Source organism: Sebastes umbrosus, chromosome 11 (genome assembly GCF_015220745.1).
Source record: "Sebastes umbrosus isolate fSebUmb1 chromosome 11, fSebUmb1.pri, whole genome shotgun sequence".
Classification (NCBI taxonomy): Eukaryota; Metazoa; Chordata; class Actinopteri; order Perciformes; family Sebastidae; genus Sebastes; species Sebastes umbrosus.
Window position 1 is genome coordinate 11,131,412 of NC_051279.1, and position 23,501 is coordinate 11,154,912.

Sequence of the window (23,501 nt, forward strand, 5' to 3'; positions counted from 1 at the left end):
TACAAAGCCAATATTTTCTCTGAGGCTTCCCTTTTGACGCACCGCGAACACCTTGACTCATTTTTTGACTGAACAAATGTGTAATGTTACGACAAGCCACTCATCTGCTACAGCCCTCTACTTCTTATGTAAATGTTTGTGGTGAATATGACGGTGGATTTACTTTTCAATACAATTCTCCTCCGGCGCTGTAAAGTCTATCACCTTGTACAAGGCTAACACTGAGTCCTATTTCATTCAAGAGCTGTGACACTATAATCTCTATCACAGAAACACCAAGGAAAAAGTCATGTTTCATGCTCGACGTCTAGTAAACATGTTACAGGTGAAATCACTGAAATTGTAGTGGGTGGATAAAGCTAATGTTCCATTGTACATGGAAGGTTACACAAACCCAGAGGTGTGAGGAAAAGCCATTGCAAAAGTGAGCCATCGAAGACCATGCTTTTATTTTTGGCATGCGGGAAATAAGAATTATAAATAGAAGAAGGAATACGCGCCAAAATACACTAGTGAGTGATTTTAGCCAAAGCTTGACAACAGGAAAAAGCCTATTTGGTGAGTAAAAAGTCTGAACATGATAAAGCCTGTGGCTGCAGTCACCACTTCTTTGGTAGGAATAAGATAAAAGCTGGCATGCAGTTAAATGCAATTGCACACATCACAGACAGCAGGCAAGTTATTCTACAAAACACGGAGCTCGTCTTTTACATTTGAAGCTTTACTCCGTAGGTGCTATGTGCGACTTGAACATGGGGGAATGACTTCTAGGAGCCAAAACGGCAGAGAGATGTCATTTCATGTGTCTTGGTTGAGTGAAAAGCAGCTGCTGAGCTGAGTGACTGCAGGTCATCTCCACTCTGGTGCGTAAAAAAGCCTTACAGTTATGTGTGGACATGTCAGACCTGCTGGGCCTTTCACCAGAGGCAGAAATAAGGGCCGTTACTCCGAGACAACACACATTTGTCTTTTCATTCCAAACTTTTGCATCACAAGCCACTAAAAACATACTATGTGGGATAACAGAACATTGATGGAATCGAGACTAAACACCTCCCTGTGAGCCTGGATCCTGGACTTCCTGACTGCCAGACCTCCGGCGGTTAGGGTGGGAAGTCCCACTTCCAAACCCCTCACCCTCAACATAGGTACCTCCAAGGTTGTGTACTTATGCCCCCGCTGCACTCTCTGTACATACACGACTGTTTGGTCAGGAACAGCTCCAACTCCATCGTCAAGTTTGCTGATGACGACAGGTTGGATCACCAGCAATGACGAGAAGGCCTACCTGGAAGTGGTGGCAGACCTGTCACTACGGCACAAGGCCAACAACCTATTACTTAAGCTCAGCAGAACCAAGGGGGTCCAAATCTGACATTGTACACATACACCATCATTTTGGATAGAAAGGCACATCTTTACCACCTCCGACAGCTTAAGAAATCCAGTTTCTCTGGGGTCCTGAAGACCTTCTTTTCTGGTGATGTGGAAAGCATCCTAACAGGGGGCATTACCAACCGGTATGGGATCTACTCTGTTCAGGACCATAGAGCCTTACAGAGAGTTGCTTGGCCGAGCATAACGTCGGATCTCCACTCCCCACTCTGCAAGATTTACACACACTACCCCAACTTCTACACTCAAAAAATCTTCTTCCCTCGGGCTTCTGGGATGGTGAATCCTCTGTGAATCCTGCACACTGCCCTGCACATTTGCATATTTGCACTTGAGTGTGTACAAAATGTCACTGTTTACCTTGCCTTAGAATTATGACGTATGTACATATTAATATGTATCTATAATTTGTTTTATCTTGAATTCTTATCCTTGATATTTCTGGGGGGTTTTCCACACTAATCTTTTAGCACAGCCTTAACTTTTTGTATGTGACAAATAAACCTTTGAGTCCTTGAAGCCATTCACACATTCCACGTCCTAACCCACAGTCGTCCAGTGCAGCTTCCAAAGACTTGCTTCACACTAATGTCAGCCAGGGTGTCACAGAATGATCGCAATGACATGGGAACAAGTCTTTAAGAAACTTTAAGAAATTCAAGTGTCCCAAGAGGCTAATGCCAGGACATAAAAATAATTAAGACAGTCTATGATTTGATGAGTTCCACACCTTGGGCATTTCACCCAAATGAGCTAAATGAATCAATAACCTGGGCCAGAGCCCTCGGAGTTCTCCATTCTGACTGCTTTAACTTTCAATCATGTCTACCAACTCAATGATTATAAATGCCACGACGGCAATTATTTTTCAATTGCCTTACTAAAAAAAGACATTACACCGGGCCCATTTGCAGCTGCTGGTGCTGGCAGAGAGAGGGGAAAAAGAAGAAGCACTTCTTGACATAAATGTCACAATTCAATATGCATTATTATAACATGGCATTCCTTCGACCAGCATCTGTAATGGATCTTTTCATCTCTCGTTCATTGTACGTTGTGAGATAATTTTCAGGCCTCAAAGAGATGGTACATTTTAAGGGTAGTTGAATGAATACTATTCATTGAATGTCTGGAAGAGCATTACCGTGTAGTCACATTTTAGTAAGTTGAATCTCCCCGATGGACGGAATTTCTATAATACATCCCTTTCATATGGCAACATTTCAAGTGTGTACGTTCTGAAAAGCAACAGGAAAAGTCGAACATTGCATTTCGCATTCACTGACACGAAGATGAGATGGCAGCACACCGGACACTAAAGCAGAATGGGGAACAATTATGAAGCGCCGTGCAATCAAGGGGGTTCCTGACAGGCTGAGCGGGGTCTGATGAGCCAGTGTGTCACTCCGGAGCTCCAGGGCTCCACAGCTAATCAACCACCAAGGAGGGGCTGGAGGGGCGCGATCACTCAAGCCCTCCATCACCACGCGGGGAGGAAGGCAATCACCAGCCCATTTCCATGTGCTGTTATTCCCACCCCCCACCTTCGACTCTCAAATCAAGGTGCACAAATGACCAGGGAAGCACTGGATGGAGGCAAAGGTGGCGGGTGAGTGCAATCAAATGACGTGTGGAAAAAAAAAGAGACGAAAGAAAAGAATAAGAAGAAAAAACTTTTGGTTCTGCCAGCGGGTTTATTCAAGCCATTTAATATCTTTAAATAATCATAAATGGATTGGAAATATGAGGGGAATGGGTTGAATGAGGCTCAATTGCTTTCCAACCAGCAGCTCATAAGATCCCCGTGATTGGGCTTGCAAATTGAAATGTAAGCCTTGTAATACAGTGCGTTGAGGAGACAGAAGGACTACGGGTCAAGAAAGGTGAGAGAAGGGAGTTCTCATTTTACCCCGGCAAGGGATTAACACAATGAGCATATGTTCGCAGAGTCACATCTTCTGTCTGGTAAGAAAAGAGGAAGAGCAAGTGAATGAAACCCAAACAAAAGCTTATCTTTTACCCTCTTAAAAGAACGTGAATGGTTATTTCTTTTTTCAAGGAAAGGAAGATGGGTAATAGAAGAAGGAGACAAGATGAGGGGGCTCCATGATACTTATAATGTGAAACAAAAATTAATATACAGACACAGATGCATCACACCACGTAACTGGAGGTAATACCTCCTCCTGTTCTCTGTTTTAAGTTTGAGAGTGGCTGGAGAGGCTCCCTGCACTAATAGGCTCCACTCAGAGAAAGACACAGACACACACCAGGCTCATCCTGTCATCTCATACTGTCCTCTAATGCTTAAGCAGAATATTGACAAAGAACGTGAGCTATCTGATGTGTCTGGGCTTGAGCCAGCCATCATTACAGACTGGGAATCCCGCTCACAAACCCTGCTGATTGTCCCTTGGCCTCATAAAGGCCCTGATGAAGGAGAAGAAGATCCTATTACTCCCTTTTTAAAGTCATCCCTCCTTGTGTGGTTAAATCTTTGATTTTCCACCATGCTGCGTACAAGGGACATATGCCCATCTAACAAAGGGAAATGTGGGATTCTTATGATATGACAGTTTCTATTGGGACATTTCCAAGTCTTTGTGCTGGAATCTGTATCAAACTGACTGTCTACTTTAATTTTGCATTAGGGCTGCAAGTAAACAATGAGCTTGATCATTGATAAACATGCTGATTTCCTTTGGGCTGCAACTATTGATTATTTTTTATCATTGATTCATTTGTCTATTATTTTTGCTTGATTAATCGTTTGGTCTTTAAAATGTCAGAAAATAGTGAAAAACGCCAGTTGCAATTTCCTAAAGCACAAAAAGACAGAAAAAATTCTCATCATTGAGATGTTGGAACAAGGGGACATTTGGTATGTTTGCTTAAAAAATATATAAAACATTAATCCAATGTAATGTTGCCAATTAATTTTCTGTCGATTGACTAGTCAATTAATCAACCAATTGTTTCAGGTTTAGATTTTTTTTCGATAAATTGGTTATTTCATGTATAGAGTGCTAAAATAAATGTAAAAAATAACAAGATGCGTAGTGACCAACAGCCCAAAAATTATTCAATTTATGATATGAATGATATGAACTGTATTTTTACTGAATTAGTGTTAACTGACTGATCGATTAATTGACTAATCTATTTAGTTCTATTTTAAATTGCTTCATTATGTAAGAGGTTGCTCCTTGTTATGCTGTGTATTGTAGCCTGTGTTCTCCAGTTGTACAATTGGAATGGTCCTAACCACATTTGAAGTAATTACCCCTCTGGCAGACAGCCGATCCATATGTGAACAGTGCAGAGGGAGGCTGAGCAGGACATTAACTGAGCATTAATTCTGTGATGCCAGCGTGATGCCAATTATTTTAAATGTGGTCAATGTTCTGATGGTTATAAATTTCTCCAAGTACCAATCAGGCTAACAAAAGCTCCTTGGTGTAACATGGAAAAAGCACTCAAAAAGGCAAGTCTAGAGCAAAAGCATGAACAGCAATTTGGTTGTTTAAAAAGAAGAAATCTGCACTGTGAATTGGGTTGGAATTAAAATTTGCATCATATACGTACTGTATAAATGTAAGTCAGTGGTATAATGGCTTCATGATAGTTCTAGATGTCCACCATTAGAAACCTTGCTCCCACTTACATACAGTTTTTTACATTTCTAATTGACCTTTCAAGACATTTAGACTATTGACATTTCACATGTTGCACTCTAAATATTCTTAATAGATTTGTAAGTCTAGACATGTAATTACAGTGAAGAGCTCTTTTTTCTTGTCCTTGTTTTGACTCTCAGGAGGCTTTGTTTTACATTTTTGTTAGACCTAAAATTACATTTAGCATATTACAAGAGATGAGGCTTAGGTTTTGCAAATACCCACACACTCTATCACAGTTTACTGATGCAGACGTTAAATATTCTGCATGTCGAAAATACTGTGGGCAGATATTGTAAATGTGTTTTTAAAGACCGCATATTGTATTTATGTTAATGTTTCATGGCATCTCTGACTAAAATGTGAGGCAAGAAGGACATGCATTGTTTTCTGTAGCAATGGAAATAATCACCCTAATACACTGCAGATGTCTCATTAAATTTGCATATGATTATTGCAGCATTACTTCAATTGATCCTTTTCATCAAACCAGATAATACTTGCTGATTGCAGACTATTTTGGCGCAGGCAAAATTCATGTTATTATTTTCACTCTTGGTGAAAAGCAATTAGTAGCACAGCTCCTAGTTTGCCCAATTTTATTCAGAAATTAGCCAGCTTTCACAGAATTAATTCTCCTTTATTTCTCTGGATGAGTAAAAACACAACTCTGGGGTTGGTGGGTTAAAAAGGGGTGGATTATATGAAGTTAGATTTTCTTCTTCTTTGTCTCTAGATTTGTTGCATTTTCTTTTTGTGATGTGAATTTTGATCAGCTAACATGGTGAATACTGAGGAGGAAAGGGAAAAAGGGACAGCAGCAGATATTATTTCTTAATGTCTGAAAAACAAAATGGATGTTATAAAAACCACACACAAAATATAAACCCCTGTACTGTATGAATAACAAAGATATATTCTAATTTATGGTAGTGATGCACCGATCTGACTTTTTCAGTCCTGATACCGATACCGATACCTGGGCTCCGATACAAGTCTTTAATTAATAAGCTGCATGCCTCAATGGGTGGAAGTGACTGGGATCATTCTTGTATGTGTAAGGCAACAGGCTTCCCTAATTGTGTAAAACAAAATGTAACAAATAAATGCATAGATATACATTTAGTGAATTCTTATTAATTATTAAATTAATACATCTTTAAAATTAACAGGAATTACAATTCAAGTGTAAACCTTTTTAATGTAGCAACAAATTGGTCAAAACTTAAAAAGGAATTAAAGTTCCATTATATACAGTAATGTATATAGTATACAAACATAGAATTGAATTGAATAGTTTATGGTTAAAGACATTAAAATCATTACTTGTGAGCTATTATAAATTCCCAAATTGTGAGAATAATTAATTTATTAAACCAATTTAACAACATTTAAATTTTAAGGTGGGTGCAGTGACAAAATAAAAATAAATAATAGCAACACACCAGCCTGATCACTGAAAGAAAAAAAAAAAAGGAATTCGTGACTTAGGAACAAAAGCCTAATTTTTCATTAACTCTCTGTGATAGAGAATTGATTTGACAAAAACAAAAAAGAAAACGCTGCTTATATCCACCAATCCCATTCTATGACAGCCATCTCTAATTCTCAAACCTCATCTGAAAGGGTGAAAACCTGCAGGACAGTTAAGTCGCTACCCTTTCCGGCTTTACATTAAAGGCCCTAATTCATACAAGCATCACTAATAGCTTTACTAAAATGTACCGCCGGCCTCAAACTGCCCACAATCTTCAATCTTCTTCCCCTCCCTGTCAATGATAATCTCTGTCTTGTTCCATATATCTGAGGCCGGTCACATGCAGACAAGCTGTCTTCAGATGAGTCACGGGGGGAACATTTTGCGGTTAACCACACTGCTCTCCGGGGGCAACCTGGACAGTAGATCGGCAGCCGGTAAAACATTCGCTGAGACAGGAGAGACCATCCCAGATTGTCTTGCCTGCACACACAGCGCGAGTGCTGAGTGAAATCTTCTGGGTATTGGCTGTGTTAACTAAATTGACATTGGCTTTCAACCTCCTGGCTATCCATCAGTGGAGGGATGAGCACAGGGGCTAGAGAGGTAACCCCCGAGTCTTATGCACTCTCTGCGGTCGTCCTCGCATTTGTTACTGCCGGGATAAAAAGAGACGGGGAGAAGAAAAAAAAAAAAGATGTGTGAGGTAGAATGTGGAGGAAATATCTCTGTTTCCCCCCTGATATTTTTGGTGATAGCCATTCATTTGTAGTGGTTTTAGCCTGAAGAGGTTTGTCTTATCTGTTCCTTCTCTCTCTCTCTCACTGGGGGGAAAATAGAGGGTGAGTCTTCTCTAGCCTACTCTCTCACAGTTGATTAGTAACTCCTGCTCTACCCCTACGCTCCAGGGATTCTATGCCAGCTCCCCTTATACATCCCCTTGTCATGCACATACTCACACTTCCTCTCTTTCTCCCTCTCTCTTCTAAACACACACTCGTCTACACACATCTCCCCACAGTCATGGAACAGCAATTTGAGGGAATCACACAACCAAGACCTGACATTTATAACAATGAGAGCTTGATTAAAAGGGCAGAATGAAACAGTGTCATCCTCCATTCATTGTCCTTAGCCCAAGTTAAATAGGATTTAAACCTGTGCATTGCGGCTGATACCTCCACTGTCAATCCCTGATTGCTTTAAAGCACCGAGAAGAAAAGGTCTTGTTATTGTAATGCAGGTGCGTAACAGTATGTAACTGAGGTGTCAGAGGTGGCCAAGTTTACACAGAGCGTCTGGGAATAGATAAGGAGGACGCGAACGCGGGGAGGGAAAGCAAAGCTAATACTGCTCCGTGGCATGGTGTTTGAAAGGCACAGGAATAAAGCTTAGTTTTATCTGGCTTGGGGCAACACACAAAAGGCGCCAGCATTGCAACGTGGCGGGTTTTAAAATTGGGATCAAAAGGTTCAAGCTAATTAACAAGCTAAATAAGAGTCCCCTAGCTTCATCTATGTAACCACCCTCGCTCTCCTCTCCCTCCCTCCGTCTCTTCTGCTGCAGTACTTTGTGCGCCCATGCCGCCGTCTGTGTGTGCGGTATGCCAGCATAAGTGTGTCTGGGAAAAGTGAAGACAAATTACTCCACCGTGCTGAAATGTAAAAAGAATCACCAGATTACCTCCAACAAGATCATTCTAATTAACTATATTATATTGCTAGTATGACCCTGAGAGCGAAATGCCCCGTGATCAAGCTTTGTTCAAACTGTTTTGATGTTATTCGACTTTTTCCAGCAGAGCCCCGAGGAGGGCTGAGATGGGAGAGTCAAATAGAAAGGACAAGGGCACATAATAAAGACAAATGGCTAGAGCATGAAATTTGATTCATTGCCCTGGTACAGAAACATTCACAGGGAAATGGCCAACATTGACATGCCATGAATTTCAAAACACTGTCAAATCCAAAAAGCACACATCCTGCTATAATGACATTGAGTCCCTGAGGGACCTGCAGGGGGGCTCCGGCAGATTGTGGGCCAAATCAATCAGGCTGTTGTTTCTGATGGACGTTTCCATGTTTCCATGATCACGTCACTCAAATTACAAAAATTTTCAATTTACCTTTAATGGTACTGATGCTGATCATTTTTTTGTTTTATTTTATAAAATTTTAAGATGTCCTGTTACACTTGAGGCGGCTGTGGCTCAGGAGGGAGAGCGGGTCCACTAATCGGAAATTCCGCAGTTTGACTGGCTCCTCCAATCAGCATGTCAAAGTGTCCTTGGGCAAGATACTGAACCCCAAATTTCTCCCGAAGGCCATGCCATCGGTGTTTGTGTGTTTAGATTCAACGTATACTCATACAGCGGTTGGTATGATATTTTACGAAAAAGTTATTCCTCCTTTTTTGCTCGTTTTCCTACGAATGTCCAGCAACACGTGTCAATTACTGCTCATTACATGCACACAGTTTTTTCAAAATAAAATTCCATCTTCACAGGAAACAACTTCCTTAGGTTTAGGAAAAGATTGTGGTTGAGCTTAAAATAAATCTGAAAGTGGTGTAACTTAAGTACGGATGTTACATGACAAATAAATCATTGACTTCTGGTTTCACACGGGATATAAACACCAGTCTCCAGGGCTAAAGTCCAGTAATTTTTGACCAACCCATCCACCCCGACCTCCTCCCTACTCTTTATATTTCCTGGTTCACAATTACCTGAATTACACACAAATTCATTTTGTGGTATATTCATGAATCACAGTGCATTACTTTTCGTACGAATAGCTACAAACGGTGTATGAAAACAGCCTGTTAGATTACATCCTGATGAGCAGGTGGCACCTTGCATGGTAGCCTTTGCAATCGGTATATGAATGTGTGCTAATGTGTGAATGTTGGCATGTAGTGTAAAGGACTTTGAGTGGTTGGAAGACAAGAAAGGCGCTATATAAATATATAAGTCCATTTACCATTACACTTGTAGACAAGTGTTTTGTAGACAAAACAATAGTCGTTGTCATTTAGTCTCTTGGGTCCTAATTAAATTCTGTTTTATGTATTTTACTTTAGTTTCCTCCATTTCCTTCCCTTGGCTATTTTTATAATTTTTTTTTCCTGAATTAACTTTATGTCCTCATGGTTTTTTATATTGTCATTTTCTTATTGTTTTGAAGCACTCTATTGACTGCAGGGTTCAACGTTAATGTTTATTTTCACTTGCCCGGTCTGGCAATTGAGTCAGAAATCGACTTGCCCAAAGTCAATTTTAACTTGCCAGTATAGAAATGGTTTTATTTGTTAGCGGTTATCAAATAACAATAAAGACTAAAGTTGTTGATGTACTAGTCCAACGTGGCATTTTACTTGCCTCGGGCAAGCAGGCAATTCTTAATGTTAGGCCTTGTTGACTGCATGTTTTTATAAAGTACAATAAATATTATCTGTCTGTGAGGCAAAATTAATTTTGTTCTTGATGCTCACAGCATTAAAAAATCAAATCTTAAGAAATTAATTAGTGTTGTATTTTTCCAGAAACAAAGTCCAGGTTACTCTGGGTAATCACTGGTACCAGTTTTCATTGGAACTTCTTTCTACAACATAAATAGCCCTTATGAAAACTGTTTAAAGAATGTTATGTGGATTATAATAACATTCTACATTATCCGAGTAAAATTGAAATAGTTTAATTGTAATTGCTCAATGCTGTGAGCCTCACAAACACAATTCCATTCACCTGCACTGAATTAGGGTGGAAGTAGAAATCTCAGAGGCGATATCTCGAAACTAAAGTATGTGAAACCAAAACTGTCTGCATGGCTTTATAGCCCTACGGGTAAATAACAAACTATGTTTTGTTTGTAATTTGTGTCAACTGACCCTTTAACCTCCAGTTCCATCCCCAAATGGTTACAAATGACAACAAGTGAAATATTGCCTAAAATAATTTGTTCCATCTATATGACAGCAAGGTGATCTCCTCTTTCTTTATGAAAAAGATGAAATTTATAGCCATAAGGAACTCGGCACCTTATCTTTTTCAAAAGGCGTCAGAAGCATATGCTTTGAGTAGACCTTTCACTGCAGAGCACCCACTTTGTAGTACAATATGAAAACACCATCTGGTGTGTTAGCAGCGGCTAGGCTAAGCTAGCTGGGGCTAGATGGGGCCCTGCTGTGTCACAGGATTATTTTACTGGTTGGTAGATCCGCTCTATTAGCCCCTAGTGGCTGGGATTATTGGATGATCATTATTATGTGTGACTGAACAAGGAGCTAAGTACCTGCACTTCCTTGACGCAGTTAAGTCTTGTTAGTGTTAGTGATCAGACACATTACGAGCACATTTTCAGAGCATTACACATTTATTACACCTTGTCTGAGACATAAACACACTGTTTATTTAACGCAATTTGACTTTGGACTCACACAGTGCGTTTAAAACATATCGGCTGCCGAAAACTGACTTAAAAACAGCTTCGGAAAAGGCAGACTATGGCGCGCCTGGAGCACATATTTGTTTGTGGAAGTGGAATGTCCCTTTCTAATGCGTCTAACCAGGATCACAGGCGAGTACAGAAGACAGCACGTTCAGAGACGGGCCCTCTGCTCAACAAAACGAACATCTGCCGTTTCTCATCAGCGAGATTGAAGCTAATGACGAGCCGCGAGTGTGCTGACAGAGAGAATGGAATTGGATTGTGTACAAGAGGCCCAGCGAGACCAGACATATGTTTTGGAAAATGTTTTGGATGGAGTATGGCTTTATATAGTGTGTGCGTGGAAGGTAAGATACAGATGCCCGAGACTGGGAGAAGCAGTAAAATAGGCCCCTGCTTTTTTTTTTTTTTTCTTTTGCAGTTCATGTTTATACAAGCGGATGAAGGGGAGTGTGTAAGCGCAGGTAAAACAACCGTTGTGTTCTTCCCCCTTTCAATCTCTGCTTTCGCTAACAGATAATGGAATTACACATCAAAGAAGCTTCCTCCTGTATCCAATTCTTCTGTGACCTCTACCAGCCTTTGTTCATATTCACCACGACAACTCCCCAGCCCCAAGCCTCCACCAGCAGGCTTCTCCCTGCTTCCTCTCATCGTCTAGGGAGAGATTAAATTTAGATGAAAATGAAATATTCATTTCCACTCAGCAACTGATGGCCATCTTAATTTGATACAACTTTTGATGCAACATCCCCTCATTGTTCTTCTTCATCACCAAACACTTTTTTTTTCCTTCCTCTTCCCCCTCTTTGCCATACCATCCTCTTGTGGGTAATTCTCAATACAAGCAACCTTTTGGGTTTTGACTTTGTTAAAAGCAGAATTGCAAAGTAGCATTACAGCTTTTCGCGGTCTCTTGAAATATGTCTGAGTCATTTCAGATGAGACATTTGCACAAACCCCGGCCCGGCGAGGGGGATCTCAGGGAGCATGCGAGTGGAGAGAGCACTCCTCTATGGCTCGCTTGAAGAGTTAATCACATGAAAACTTCTCTCTCTGCTGCTGCTGGTACGGGGATAAAGACAAGCCTCTGAAGTGGCTCTGTGTTTGCAGACTTCAACCAAAGTGGTGACCACGGACCCGATTTATCCCACTGAAGCTTATGAGTGGTCACACTGCATACAGCTTCGAGTGCTGCACATTTGTCAGCTTACATTTAAACGTTCGGGCTGTTTCACACACAATAATTAAGTCTGCAGTCATGGCTGCCCAAAGCATTTTAGGGAGGCTAAATGAAAAATGCATGTGACCAGGTGTTGTAGGGGCAGAGCGGGGAGCTGAGGAAATGAAATCAACATGAAATCATGAGGGAGATTGATTAACTGGCACTGATTAAGTGCTTTAAGTATTAGGTAGATAAAGTAATTGATTATACAATAAATCCCTGTCAGGCAGTGAATAACCTCACCGAGAGAGAAAAGAGACAACAAATGATGAATTAGTTCATTCAATCCACCGATGAAAGAGACAATGTATAATAATGTGTCATTACTGTATGCTTTAAACCATAGATACAGTATATACATGCATGTTATGAATGCATTTCCATCTGTTCAAAATCAGACAAGAGAAGACAGCAATGTATTATGTAAATGAATGAATTGTGCTGCTCACTGGTGTTACAGAACAAAGTGCAAAAAGCATCATATTCAATGTAATCATCTGCGTCTTATTTCCATGTTGGCAAACATACGAATTATCTACAGACACGTGCAACCGTTTGAGAGCAAAAAAATACGTCCTCCAGCACTTTCCTCTTTATTATAACAACATTGCATTATCTGCTGAAATGGTTCGTACATGAGATGAGAGGTTGCAAAACATGTCAGGAGGGATAAAAAAAAAAAAAATGACGAAAGGCAGGCGGAGGGAGACTAAAGAGAAGCACAGCGTGTAAGTGGACAAATACAGAAGGAGCAGTCTTTTATTCCCTCCAACAAATAGACGCTGCAGAACAAGACGGAGCGACCATCTGGCCTCAACTTAGAGCAGTGCACTGTAAAAGCACTAAAATCAATGGCAACAACTCTACCTTGGATACCCACCATTACCCAGATGGTGTACTTGGAGAACTGCACAGGCCACCTAACCGAGAGCAGACACAGCACAGACAGAGAGCGCCGCCGCTCAAATACCGCCGCCCACCTCGAAGATTTTCACTGGTTTGTTTGTGTTGGGAACCAGTGCTGGGGAGCGACGTTGGCCACCGTGAAGTGACTATAAGAGAGCCCTCTGTTGGTTTTAGCAGGATGGCTGTGACACCGAGCGCACACACAGTTGCACACCAAGTACCAAATTACCAAAAAAAAGGGGGGACAAAAAGGGTCCACTACACACACACACTCAAAAAATCCCTAATCAACAGACTGTGAACGTACTCTCACAGAAAATACCACAGCATTGCTGTAATATTACACATATTGCATATTTTATGGAAACCCTCAAGCTTATCGTCTATTAAAACAGATAAAATGAAATTGTGTAAATGCAATTATAAAGAATATTATCACGTATTTCTTGTAATTTTCACACAGGCCTAATTCTTAAGCGAGCAAAATAAAATCGGATACACACATACACCGTTGTACATAAACATTTCAAAAGATAATTTGAAGACGTAAGCCTTTTCAATTTTTTTTTTTTTTCCTTTTCTGCTTTGGCATTGAGGCAAATTCAACAACCTTCTCTTGCATGTCCCTCTTCTCAGCTTGTCAAAATACAATCTTAGGAACACACAAAAAAAAAAACTGCTCCTGCACCGCCAGCAATGATAGATTCTATAAAAAGCAATAGTGCGACTGTAGCACATTTCAAGGTAAATTTGTCTCAGCACTTTCACATTTTTAAAAACAAAGCCTGTCAAGTCTATTTCAGGTCTTCATTTGAGCTGCTGCCACAGTAAAAAAAAAATGTCCCTTTGACCAAACGATTTCAGTTCAGATCAGTAAGAAAGAGAGCTTTAAGGATTTATGCTTTTTCTGAGACATCACCAAAGTCCATGCACAGCGATGTCACAGAAGTCCTGGCTCTTCAGAGTGCAGCAGTCAATCACAGGGACATCCTGGGCCTGCACCGACACCGGCATCTGCTGCTAAACATTGTTCTACAGTTTGTATGTTTCTGTTGAATCTCTCTTTTAGAATTTGTATCAGATAGACAGAAAGCTTGACAGCACTCATTCCGGGTTATAGAGCTGTGAAATGCACCTCAACCTGTTAAAGTCTAATAACTTTAATTTGAAATAAATGTAACTCAGTAACCACACATTGTGTTACAAAATCAGGGATGTTAGTGATTTGCAGATATGCCATACAGGAGACTACTGATTTGGAAAGGCCATCCGCCTCTCTTCGAGTACTGCAATATAGAATGTGCAGTTTTAACATTCATCCTCTTTTCACCCATCATGTATACCTCGAAGACAAAAAAGCTCCATGCCATTAAGATGCTCTCACACTTCCCTCGTCTGTACCCCGGCTGTTGTAGTGGTATGTTAATGTGGGCCAATGCCATTTTGAGTAATTGTCCTGCGTGGCACTCCTCCAAATGTCAAAAACGATTTGCCTCGTGACAAAAACCTTATTGATCTTCATTCTGCTCCTGTCTCTTGGCGGGCGCAAAATGTTTCATCGCTTCGCCAGCCTACAAATGACAATTCTCACATTGTTCCTGCAGTGAGTGATTGGAAAAAGACAGCGCCAGCAGCAGCAGCACCAGCACAGACCCTGCTTCTTCTTCTTCTTCTTGTTCTTTTTCTTCTTCTTCTTCTTCTTTTTGTCTCTCACACACAGGATTTAACGATTTGCATTTCAACTTTGAATGGAATGTTATACTGTTTAACTTGCACCAACAAAACCAAAGCAAATTCCTAGTGTATACCTCTTACACCTGGCAATAAACACGATTCTGATTCTGATGTTTTTGTATACGGTGTGTGCAGCGGATAAGATAATATAAAATAAGATTAGCTCAAACTTTACTTTTTTTATCTCCCCTTGGATAAACTGGTTGAAACTTTCTCCTGCATGGTGTGCATCTTAATGTCATATACAGTAGCATTTTAATTTAACAAGACTCTTTAAAAAAGCTCAAAGTTACTCCCAGAAGGCATGGCAATGAGCCTGAATTTTAGGCTGGTGACTCAACATGCTGGCTGCAGAAAAAATGGAACAGACAAAAGCATGGAGAGTGCATAGAGGTCACGGTAACACCACAATATTTCATGGCATGGTTCTCTGAGTGGAGAAGGCATCCTCAATTTTACAGGCAATCGTCTGCAATAAAGCACCGGTTCTTTCTCTTGTTGCTCTGCTGGCTGCTCCTCTGTTTATGTCAAATGAGGATTCACACACGAACGAGTAAATGAAAGAGAGACTGCTCATTTAAACCCCCCCAAAAAAAACCACACGCACTGCAATGAGTGAGGAATAAAGGAGCAACTTTCAACAATACAAAACGTGTATGTGTGCGTAAATGTAACAACTTACCTATTCGAATAACATGAGGCATCCCGTTAGAGTAGTGAATCCAAACAGAGAGACATGCGATCAGCAGTGTCCAGTATTCCCAAATCGCACTCCATCGTGGAGACAGCCAAGTGTTTCTTATCATGGTTGTTGTAAAGTCGAGGGATCCACTTTTTTTTTTTTCAAAATCCCAAAGAATTGCTCATCAGAACTGAATTCGACGGAGCATATATATGGATTTTGGGTGTCTGCGACAAAAAATGTGCGCTCATTGTACTTGGTGCAACATTCTTCAGGGTTTTTTTTTTTTTTTTACTCACAAGTCTGAGAGCAGCTCGATCAGGATGAAGATGAAGCCCCACAGCCCTCTCAACACAGGCAGATCACTGATACACCTGCTACAATTACCCTGCAGGAGTCTCTCTGTCTGTATCCTCCTACCGCCGATGCTATCTATCTGTCTACTGGCAAAGTAGCACGGAAACAGCCGAGCACGGAGGAGGAGAAACTGCGCCTGCGGAACTTTGGGTCGCCTCGAAAACGATTCTGTCGCCTCCGAAAGAGAAAACAGAGAAAAGGCGTCACACGATGAGTGCTGAGCAGTATGTGAACAGCACTCCAACACGTTCAAAAAGCAGTTTAATCACTCCCAGTCCGTCGTTCCAGTCCTGTAAAACTGTTCTTATAACACAGAGGGACTTTGTGGAAGGTGGAAAAAAAAAGACGCGACGCTCCTCTCCTCTCCAGTTGCGCACCTGGCACGAGGCTTGGTTATCGAAGAAATCTGTTATGGAAAAAAAAAAGGGCTCTTTGTTACACAGTGTTCATTTAAAAAAAAAAAAAAAAAATCTAGTTTGTGCTGGATGGAAAGACATGCAGTGTGCAGAAAAGCCCGAGCATCTGCGTGCGTCTGACGAGCCTCCTTCCTTCCACGGTGCCACTAGAGGCACGCGTCGTTACGCATACAACTATGTCCAAGAAGTGTTTTATTATGGAGGTGAGGGTGAGAGGGGGGATCCGAATAATGACCCGGTTCTCTTCTTTTTTCCAGTTGTTGTTCACACTTTTTGTTAAATTCATCACCTTTTTATATTATTATTAAGAGATATTTGGTTTTATTTTTTTGCTCCCTGGAATCTTAGAGATGCAGATTTTTTTGTTATTTATTTGCACGGAGATGGATTTGCTTTGCCTCAAGCAAGCAAGGAAAGGAAATCCCCCGTCTGCATTGTGAATGGGGATGAATTATTTTGCATGAGGGAAATAAGTGTCAGCTGAGGATTGGGCCATTGACAAAGCAAGGCTTCTTATCGCTACTATTTGAGACATTCTGTCTGTGTCAATGAGTACATTAAACCACCATAACTGCTTGGTGCCTATCTGGCTGTCTATTTTTCATGCCTTTACAAAGAGCCGTCAAATACAAGCTGCAGGTTACATATGCAATGACATAGAGAGAGTGCTGCTCACGTCTCTCTCTCTCTCCACTGCAGTGGAGGAGGCTTAACGTATTGAATTACCTGTTTTATTGTACAGATTGCAGTGTGTATTATGCATTTTGGCTAAAAACAGATAACTGAAACTTGTAGCATCATCAAAACTCCAGGATTCATAACTCTTTAAAAAATATATATCATGTTTTAGAACATTTTTAATAGGCACATAGAAAAAATAGATATTTCCTGGAACAATTTGAACCCATTTGACATCACAAATAATGATAATTAAGAGGAGATATTTTATATTTTATATTCCCTAATAAACCAACACAAATTGCATTCTTTCACATTAATGATTTTGCCGTTTTTTTTAAGCATATTGTGAAAATGCACTGCTACATTTCTTTGTGCTTAATAGAAGAGTGTTGATGATGAGATGGTGCTGTGGCTCATTGGTTTTATTTTTCTGTTTGGAAATGGGGGAGAGGAATAAAACTGTGCATCAGGGGGCATGCAAGCAAGAACAAGCCAGACTGACTGCCACTGCATATTCATGTCTCCCAGAGCAGATTTATCGCCTCTTGGCACAATGTAAGGACTATCAACGTGAGTTATGTGGCCCGGCTCTCGCATTATCGAGATTCATTGACTTGCTGCTCTTTCAAATACAAAATGTACACAGCTCTAGCAAACAAGACATTCTGGGTCTGTGGGTGCCCTCTATGGAGAGATGGCGGTCTGTGCTCTCAATCACCTGGGCTGATAACTGGAGGGAGTCAGACCCTGGAGCGGGAGAGAGTTCCCCTCTGTGACACAAAAGGGAGGAAACGGGAAGCACAAGATGTAGTATAGCAGTTAGATTTCTAAATAGCCGTCGAAGCAAACTGGATTTGAATTGTTTGTGTTTCTTACAGCCGTTGGCTTTAAATCTTTATGTATAGCCATCGGTTTTGTCTCCCTGTCACTCCGTCATTGTAAGAAGTGCCATATGTTACAATGTCTCCTGCCATTACGAGAACTAGAAATGCACTTCAGCAGTGAGAGGGAGCCAGGAGGGTTATTAGAGCAGACCAGAGGAGCAGTGCTGGCATCACCCACATCCACGTTATTTATGTTACGTTGTACACAAAGTCTGGAATCAATGTACTAGGGCTGCAACTAACGATTATTTTCATTGTTGGTTAATCTCTTGATTATTTTCTCGTTTAATCGATTATTTGTTAAGTCTATAAAATGTCAAATGACTTCCTCAAATGCCTTTTAGGTTGCAGCGGGCTCAGTTTTAAAGCGAGAGTGAAGATACTGACATCATATGAAACTAGAAAACCTAAGGAATCAATTGGTAACCATGTCATACTATCAATGGAGGTTAAATAACGCTTTAAACTTACGCTAAATTTTGGCGAGGAAAAACTGGCACGGCCATTATCAAAGGGGTCCTTTGACCTCTGACCTCAAGATATGCGAATGAAAATGGGTTCTATGGTTACCCACGAGTCTCCCCTTTACAGACATGCCCACTTTATGATAATCACATGCAGTTTTAAGGCAAGTCATAGTCAAGTCAGCACACTGGCAGCTGTTGTTGAGTTTGCCATGTTATGATTTGATCATATTTTTTATGCTAAATGCAGTACCTGTGAGGGTTTCTGGACAATATTTGTCATTGTTTTGTGTTGTTAATTGATTTCCAATACTAAATATATACATACATTTGCATAAAGCAAGCATATTTGTCCACTCCCATGTTGATAAGAGTATTACATACTTGACAAATCTCCTTTTAAGATACATTTTGAGCAGATAAAAAAATGTGTAATTAATTTGTGATTAATTGCGACTAACTATGGAAAATCATGTGATTAATCGCGATTAAATATTTTAATTGATTGACAGCCCAAATTCACATTTAAGAAGCTGGAATCAGAGAATTTTGACTTTTTTCCTAAAAGAATTACACAAACCAATCGATTATCAAAATGCTGTAGTTGGCAATTAATTTAATAGTTGACAACTAATCGATTAATCGATTAATTGTTGTGTGTACTCAGGTAAAAATACTAGAACAATGTAAAACATAGTCCAGTACAAGTAAAAGTCCTGCATACAAAATCCTACTAAAGTACAGAAATCAGCTAAATGCACTTAAAGTATTAACAGTAAAAGTACTCATTCTATGAGTGTTATTTTATTCTATAATATATAATTACATTAATACCATCACTGATGCGATCATTTTTAAGTAGTTCTTTAGTGTTATAGTTAGGGTGGAGATAGGTTTATCTACTTTATCTATAGTATGGTAGTTTTATTCCACTGGTTCCCAATCTGTGGGTCACAAGATAGATCTGAGGGGGTTGTGAAATTATTAATGAGAGAGTAAAGAAGAAAGAAATTGTGCTACAGAAATCTGTTTTAAATTTTCAATTTTTTTGACAAGTTTAGAGGAGAAATGTCTCTTTCTTGGCCACAAGCCTAATGTTTGAATAGACTTCCCACTGATATCAAAAATGGCTTTGCCAAAGGTTGTACTTCTTTATGAGTATCTGTGCAGGGCCATATTGAAGCAGAAGAAAGTGTAAAAGTGACTCTGAAGGACTCTTAGGGCTCGTACAACAACATCAAACCACTGTTGAAATAAATCAGTCTAGCCTTTACTTGAGTAAATTAAAAAGTAATTTAACTTGACACTTATTAAACAGGTCACACATCCAAATACGACAGCACCATCGCCTCTATTTTTTCCCCCTGTGAAATGATTGCTGTTGCATTTACAACCGGCCAGCGATCAATGCCTCGTCTGGCAAGTTGGTCATAACTAATGGCTCCAGAAGCATCAAGTCTCCATTGTGAAGCTGGAGACATTGACAAGAGGTGTACTTAGTTGACTGGATTGATCAGCACATTTTGTTTAGTTTTTTAAAGAGTGTGAGAGAGGAGAAAGAGGGACAATCAATTTCCACACGGCGTCTTTCACACTGCTTGCTTATACACCTATGATTGGCTGGAGAAGATGTGCAATCCAAGATGTTAGATTGTTCATAATTATTTGGAAAAATTGCTGCACTTCGATTGAGCCTCAAAAAATGAATCATGTGAAACATTTTCACCATTGATTTTGCTTTTCTCTTCAAGAGAAACATAAAGAACTCCAGTCACCAGACTGAACATAATGCTGAAGATCGAACATCTCCCCTCAACAATGGGTCAATAGGAACTCATTTCTAAGTCTAAGTCTGTGGTTACAAATTAAATGCCTTTTTTCAAGTCTTTTTGATTGGATTCACTTCTCTTTTTTTTGATGGTGAAGCTTTAGCTTTGTTAAAAGAAGAAAGGATGATTGTTTCATCAAAAGGCCACCGAGTCAACTTTTCAAACTCTGAGGGGGTTGTATTGATCTCTCGGAAGAAAAGATAGTGACGAATCAAAAATAGTTTTGAAGGCATAGAGGCTTGATGTTTGGGAATAAATATTCCATATTTGTTGTTTTTTTTTATTGCGAGTGAAATAAAGTCCACCTGAGATTTCATATTTCTTTCTTTTGCGAAGGCCCAGTGTCTTCATAGAATTAAAACATTGCAAAAAGTTTTGTTCAAAATACCGGTCCGCTGTCAGCACATACCTTATGCAACAAGATGCAATGTCATATAGCTGCCGTTTGTACATATTTGTGTCATGACAGGTCTACAATGCCCGTGCAGCTTTTGTGGGCAGACAGATAATTAAATGTCGATTCACCCTCTTCAACTGTACAGGGCCAATATAGCTGCTTTGCTGATAGATTGAACACTTGCTACAGCCTCACGCTCTTATGATTCAAGGCAAGGTGCCATGTGCAGACAAGGTTATGAGGAATTGGCCCAATTCTGGCGCTGATTGCAACGTTTACTGGGGCTACTGCTCTGGCTTGGAGTTAGAGACTGCTCAAGATGTATGTGCTGCTGCTGACGTATGTAGCGGCGGTGTGTTGGGGAGAGGGGAGACAATCACAACCCTGATCAGTCATCCAGACAGTCTGTGAGATGGGAAATGACTGCTAGCGGGGTTCAGCCACTGGTTATAGATGGGAAAGGCACAGAGTAATAATAGATTCCTGACCCAAACTGATTTATCAATTGAATTATTAGTGTTATCATCTTTATCATCCCCGTCATCTATCTTCAATAACTACTGAATGCCAGCTTAAAACTGTGGAGCATTTTGAACGCATGTATAAAGAAAAAACAAATCCCAGCCACTGTTTCATGACCTTTAAATCAACACTTCTATATTTGGAGTTTAAGTGAATAGATGTCTGAAAAAAAAAAGAAATATGACTTGATGAATGTCATGGTAACAAAGATGCTTATGTGAGCCTGTCAGATAAAAAACAATTCTCCTGCTACAACAAAATCCAGTCGCTCTCAAGTGACTGGTCCTTGATGTTCAAGCAGACCTTTAAGGTCAAGGAGGCCAACCGGGGAATTAAAATCACACTTGAACACTTCTGTTGGAGAACCTATAGAGTGCAATCACTGAGTGATTAATTTTCTCCTAAAACCCTCTGTGATTATACTTGACCCTTCGTGCACTGTATGCATCACTGGCCCTGACCTACACTCAGGCTGTCATCAGAATGTAGTCACGGCCAGGATGTTGTTTTTTGTCCTATATGCGGAGGTCATATCATTTGCATAGTTTTTGTCACGCTTTCGATGAGTTGGATTCTTAGATTGAGATTTTTTTTTTTTATGTTTATGTTTTTTTGTCTGAGCTCTCGGTGCTTCATCCAACAGTATGTGGCACTTAAACTCAATATTAGCATTAGAGCTGCAACGATTAATCAATTAGTTGTCAACTATTAAATTAATCGCCAGCTATTTTGGTAATAGATTAATCGTTTTTCGAGTTACAAGTCTTTTTTTAAGATAAAGAGTCAAAATGTTCTGATTCCAGCTTCTTAAATGAGAATATTTTCTGGTTTCTTTACTCCTCTATGTCAGTAAACTGAATATCTTTGAGTCGTGGACAAAACAAGACATTTGAGGAAGTCAGCTTGGGCTTTGGGAAACACTGATCAATGTGTTTCACCACCTAATCAATAATCGAAAATAATCGACAGATTAATCAACAGTGAAAATAATCGTTAGTTGCAGCTTTAATTTGCATGTATTCAGAAGCTACACATTTATATTGCTGTACATTGATTTATAATAACTTTTAAAATGCTACTAAAGCGAGGCGTCCCTGTTGCCTAGTGGTCTAAGGTGCACATGTAATCCCAGCTTTGATTTCCATTGTTGCATGTCATCCCCCACATGTCCTGTCCTTCTCCACTGTCAAACTATCAAACAAAAGCAAAAATGCCAAAAAAAATACTTAGTATTACAAACCCTTAAGTCCAAATCCTTAAAAATATGTGTAAAAAGGCCTTAACTTAAAATGCTCAAGTCATTATTCAATTTTATATTTAAATAAGAAAGAAAGATCCACGTCTTGCCCTGTTTCACCACATTTATTCCTTGTCTACCTGATGAGACTGAAGTCGCAGGCTGTCTGCTTTGTACTTCTCATGATAATCATATCTGATTTTGACTGAGAACAATGCAACATGTGACAAGTAAACCAACTTTTATTGAGCATTGAGCATTGTCAGCTGCTAATATCGTGACTGTTTAAATGCCTTTGTTTTGAATCAAATCATACTTCAATTTTCTGTGTACTAAGTACCATATAGGTAAGAGAATCTGAAACCTCACTTGAGTTTCTTTAATATACAAAATCAAAAATAACAACAGCCCCACCACAAATCCATACACTAATACCTACCTACCACTAATTTACATACTGTATCTAGGGCTGCAACTAACAATTATTTTCATTATTGAGACATTTGCTGATTATTTTCTTGATTAATCCGTTAATTGTTTTTTTTTTTTAAATGTCAGAAAATAGAGAAAAATGCTCATGCACAGGTGACTTCAAATGTATTTTGTTGTCCGACCAACACTCCAAAACCCAAAGATATTTTGTTTACTATCATATAAGAAAAAGAAGCTGCAAGTCTCCATATTTTAGAAGCTGGGGGCGGCGGAAGTTTGCAATTATTAATTTTTTGTTTCAAATATACTGAGCAAGTGTGAGGGATTATTGTAACACTTCTCAATATTAAAACGGCATCAAACTGGTATGTTTTATTATACTAAACAAAGCTACTGGCACTGCAGTGATGCTGATTGTCTTCCTGAGAGGTGGACAGTATGGGGCTTCATGCAAAGTATCAGGTCTGGAAGTTTTCACAGTGTGAATCCGTGTAAAAAACATAATTATAGGTTTTCAGTTTCTAACTATGGGAATGCCATCAGCGAAGCATCCTTAAAGTGTGTTTACCATCTCCAGAGAGTTCGTTCTGTGCTTCAAAGTGAGGCGGAGTGAGAGGCCGGTATCATGACATGCCTTGCAAATACTCCAGCAGCCAATACCCACAAGGCTTTGCTTCGGAGGTTATCTTCACTCTCCACTCAGTTCACTCGAGTAGCCTATCTATCAGTGACGGAAAG

At 39.9% G+C, this 23,501-nt stretch overlaps 1 protein-coding gene across 1 annotated transcript in view; it reads right to left on the bottom strand.

Moving 5' to 3' along the window:
* The window catches only part of LOC119497121 (glutamate receptor ionotropic, kainate 3), a 112,515-nt gene extending 95,946 nt beyond the window's left edge, over positions 1–16,569 (bottom strand). The window contains exon 1 of the mRNA XM_037784991.1: positions 15,545–16,569. Within this exon, the coding sequence (XP_037640919.1) occupies positions 15,545–15,668 (124 nt within the window). The 5' untranslated portion in view covers positions 15,669–16,569. The remainder of the gene's footprint in view (positions 1–15,544) is intronic.
* Positions 16,570–23,501: the final 6,932 nt, after the last annotated feature.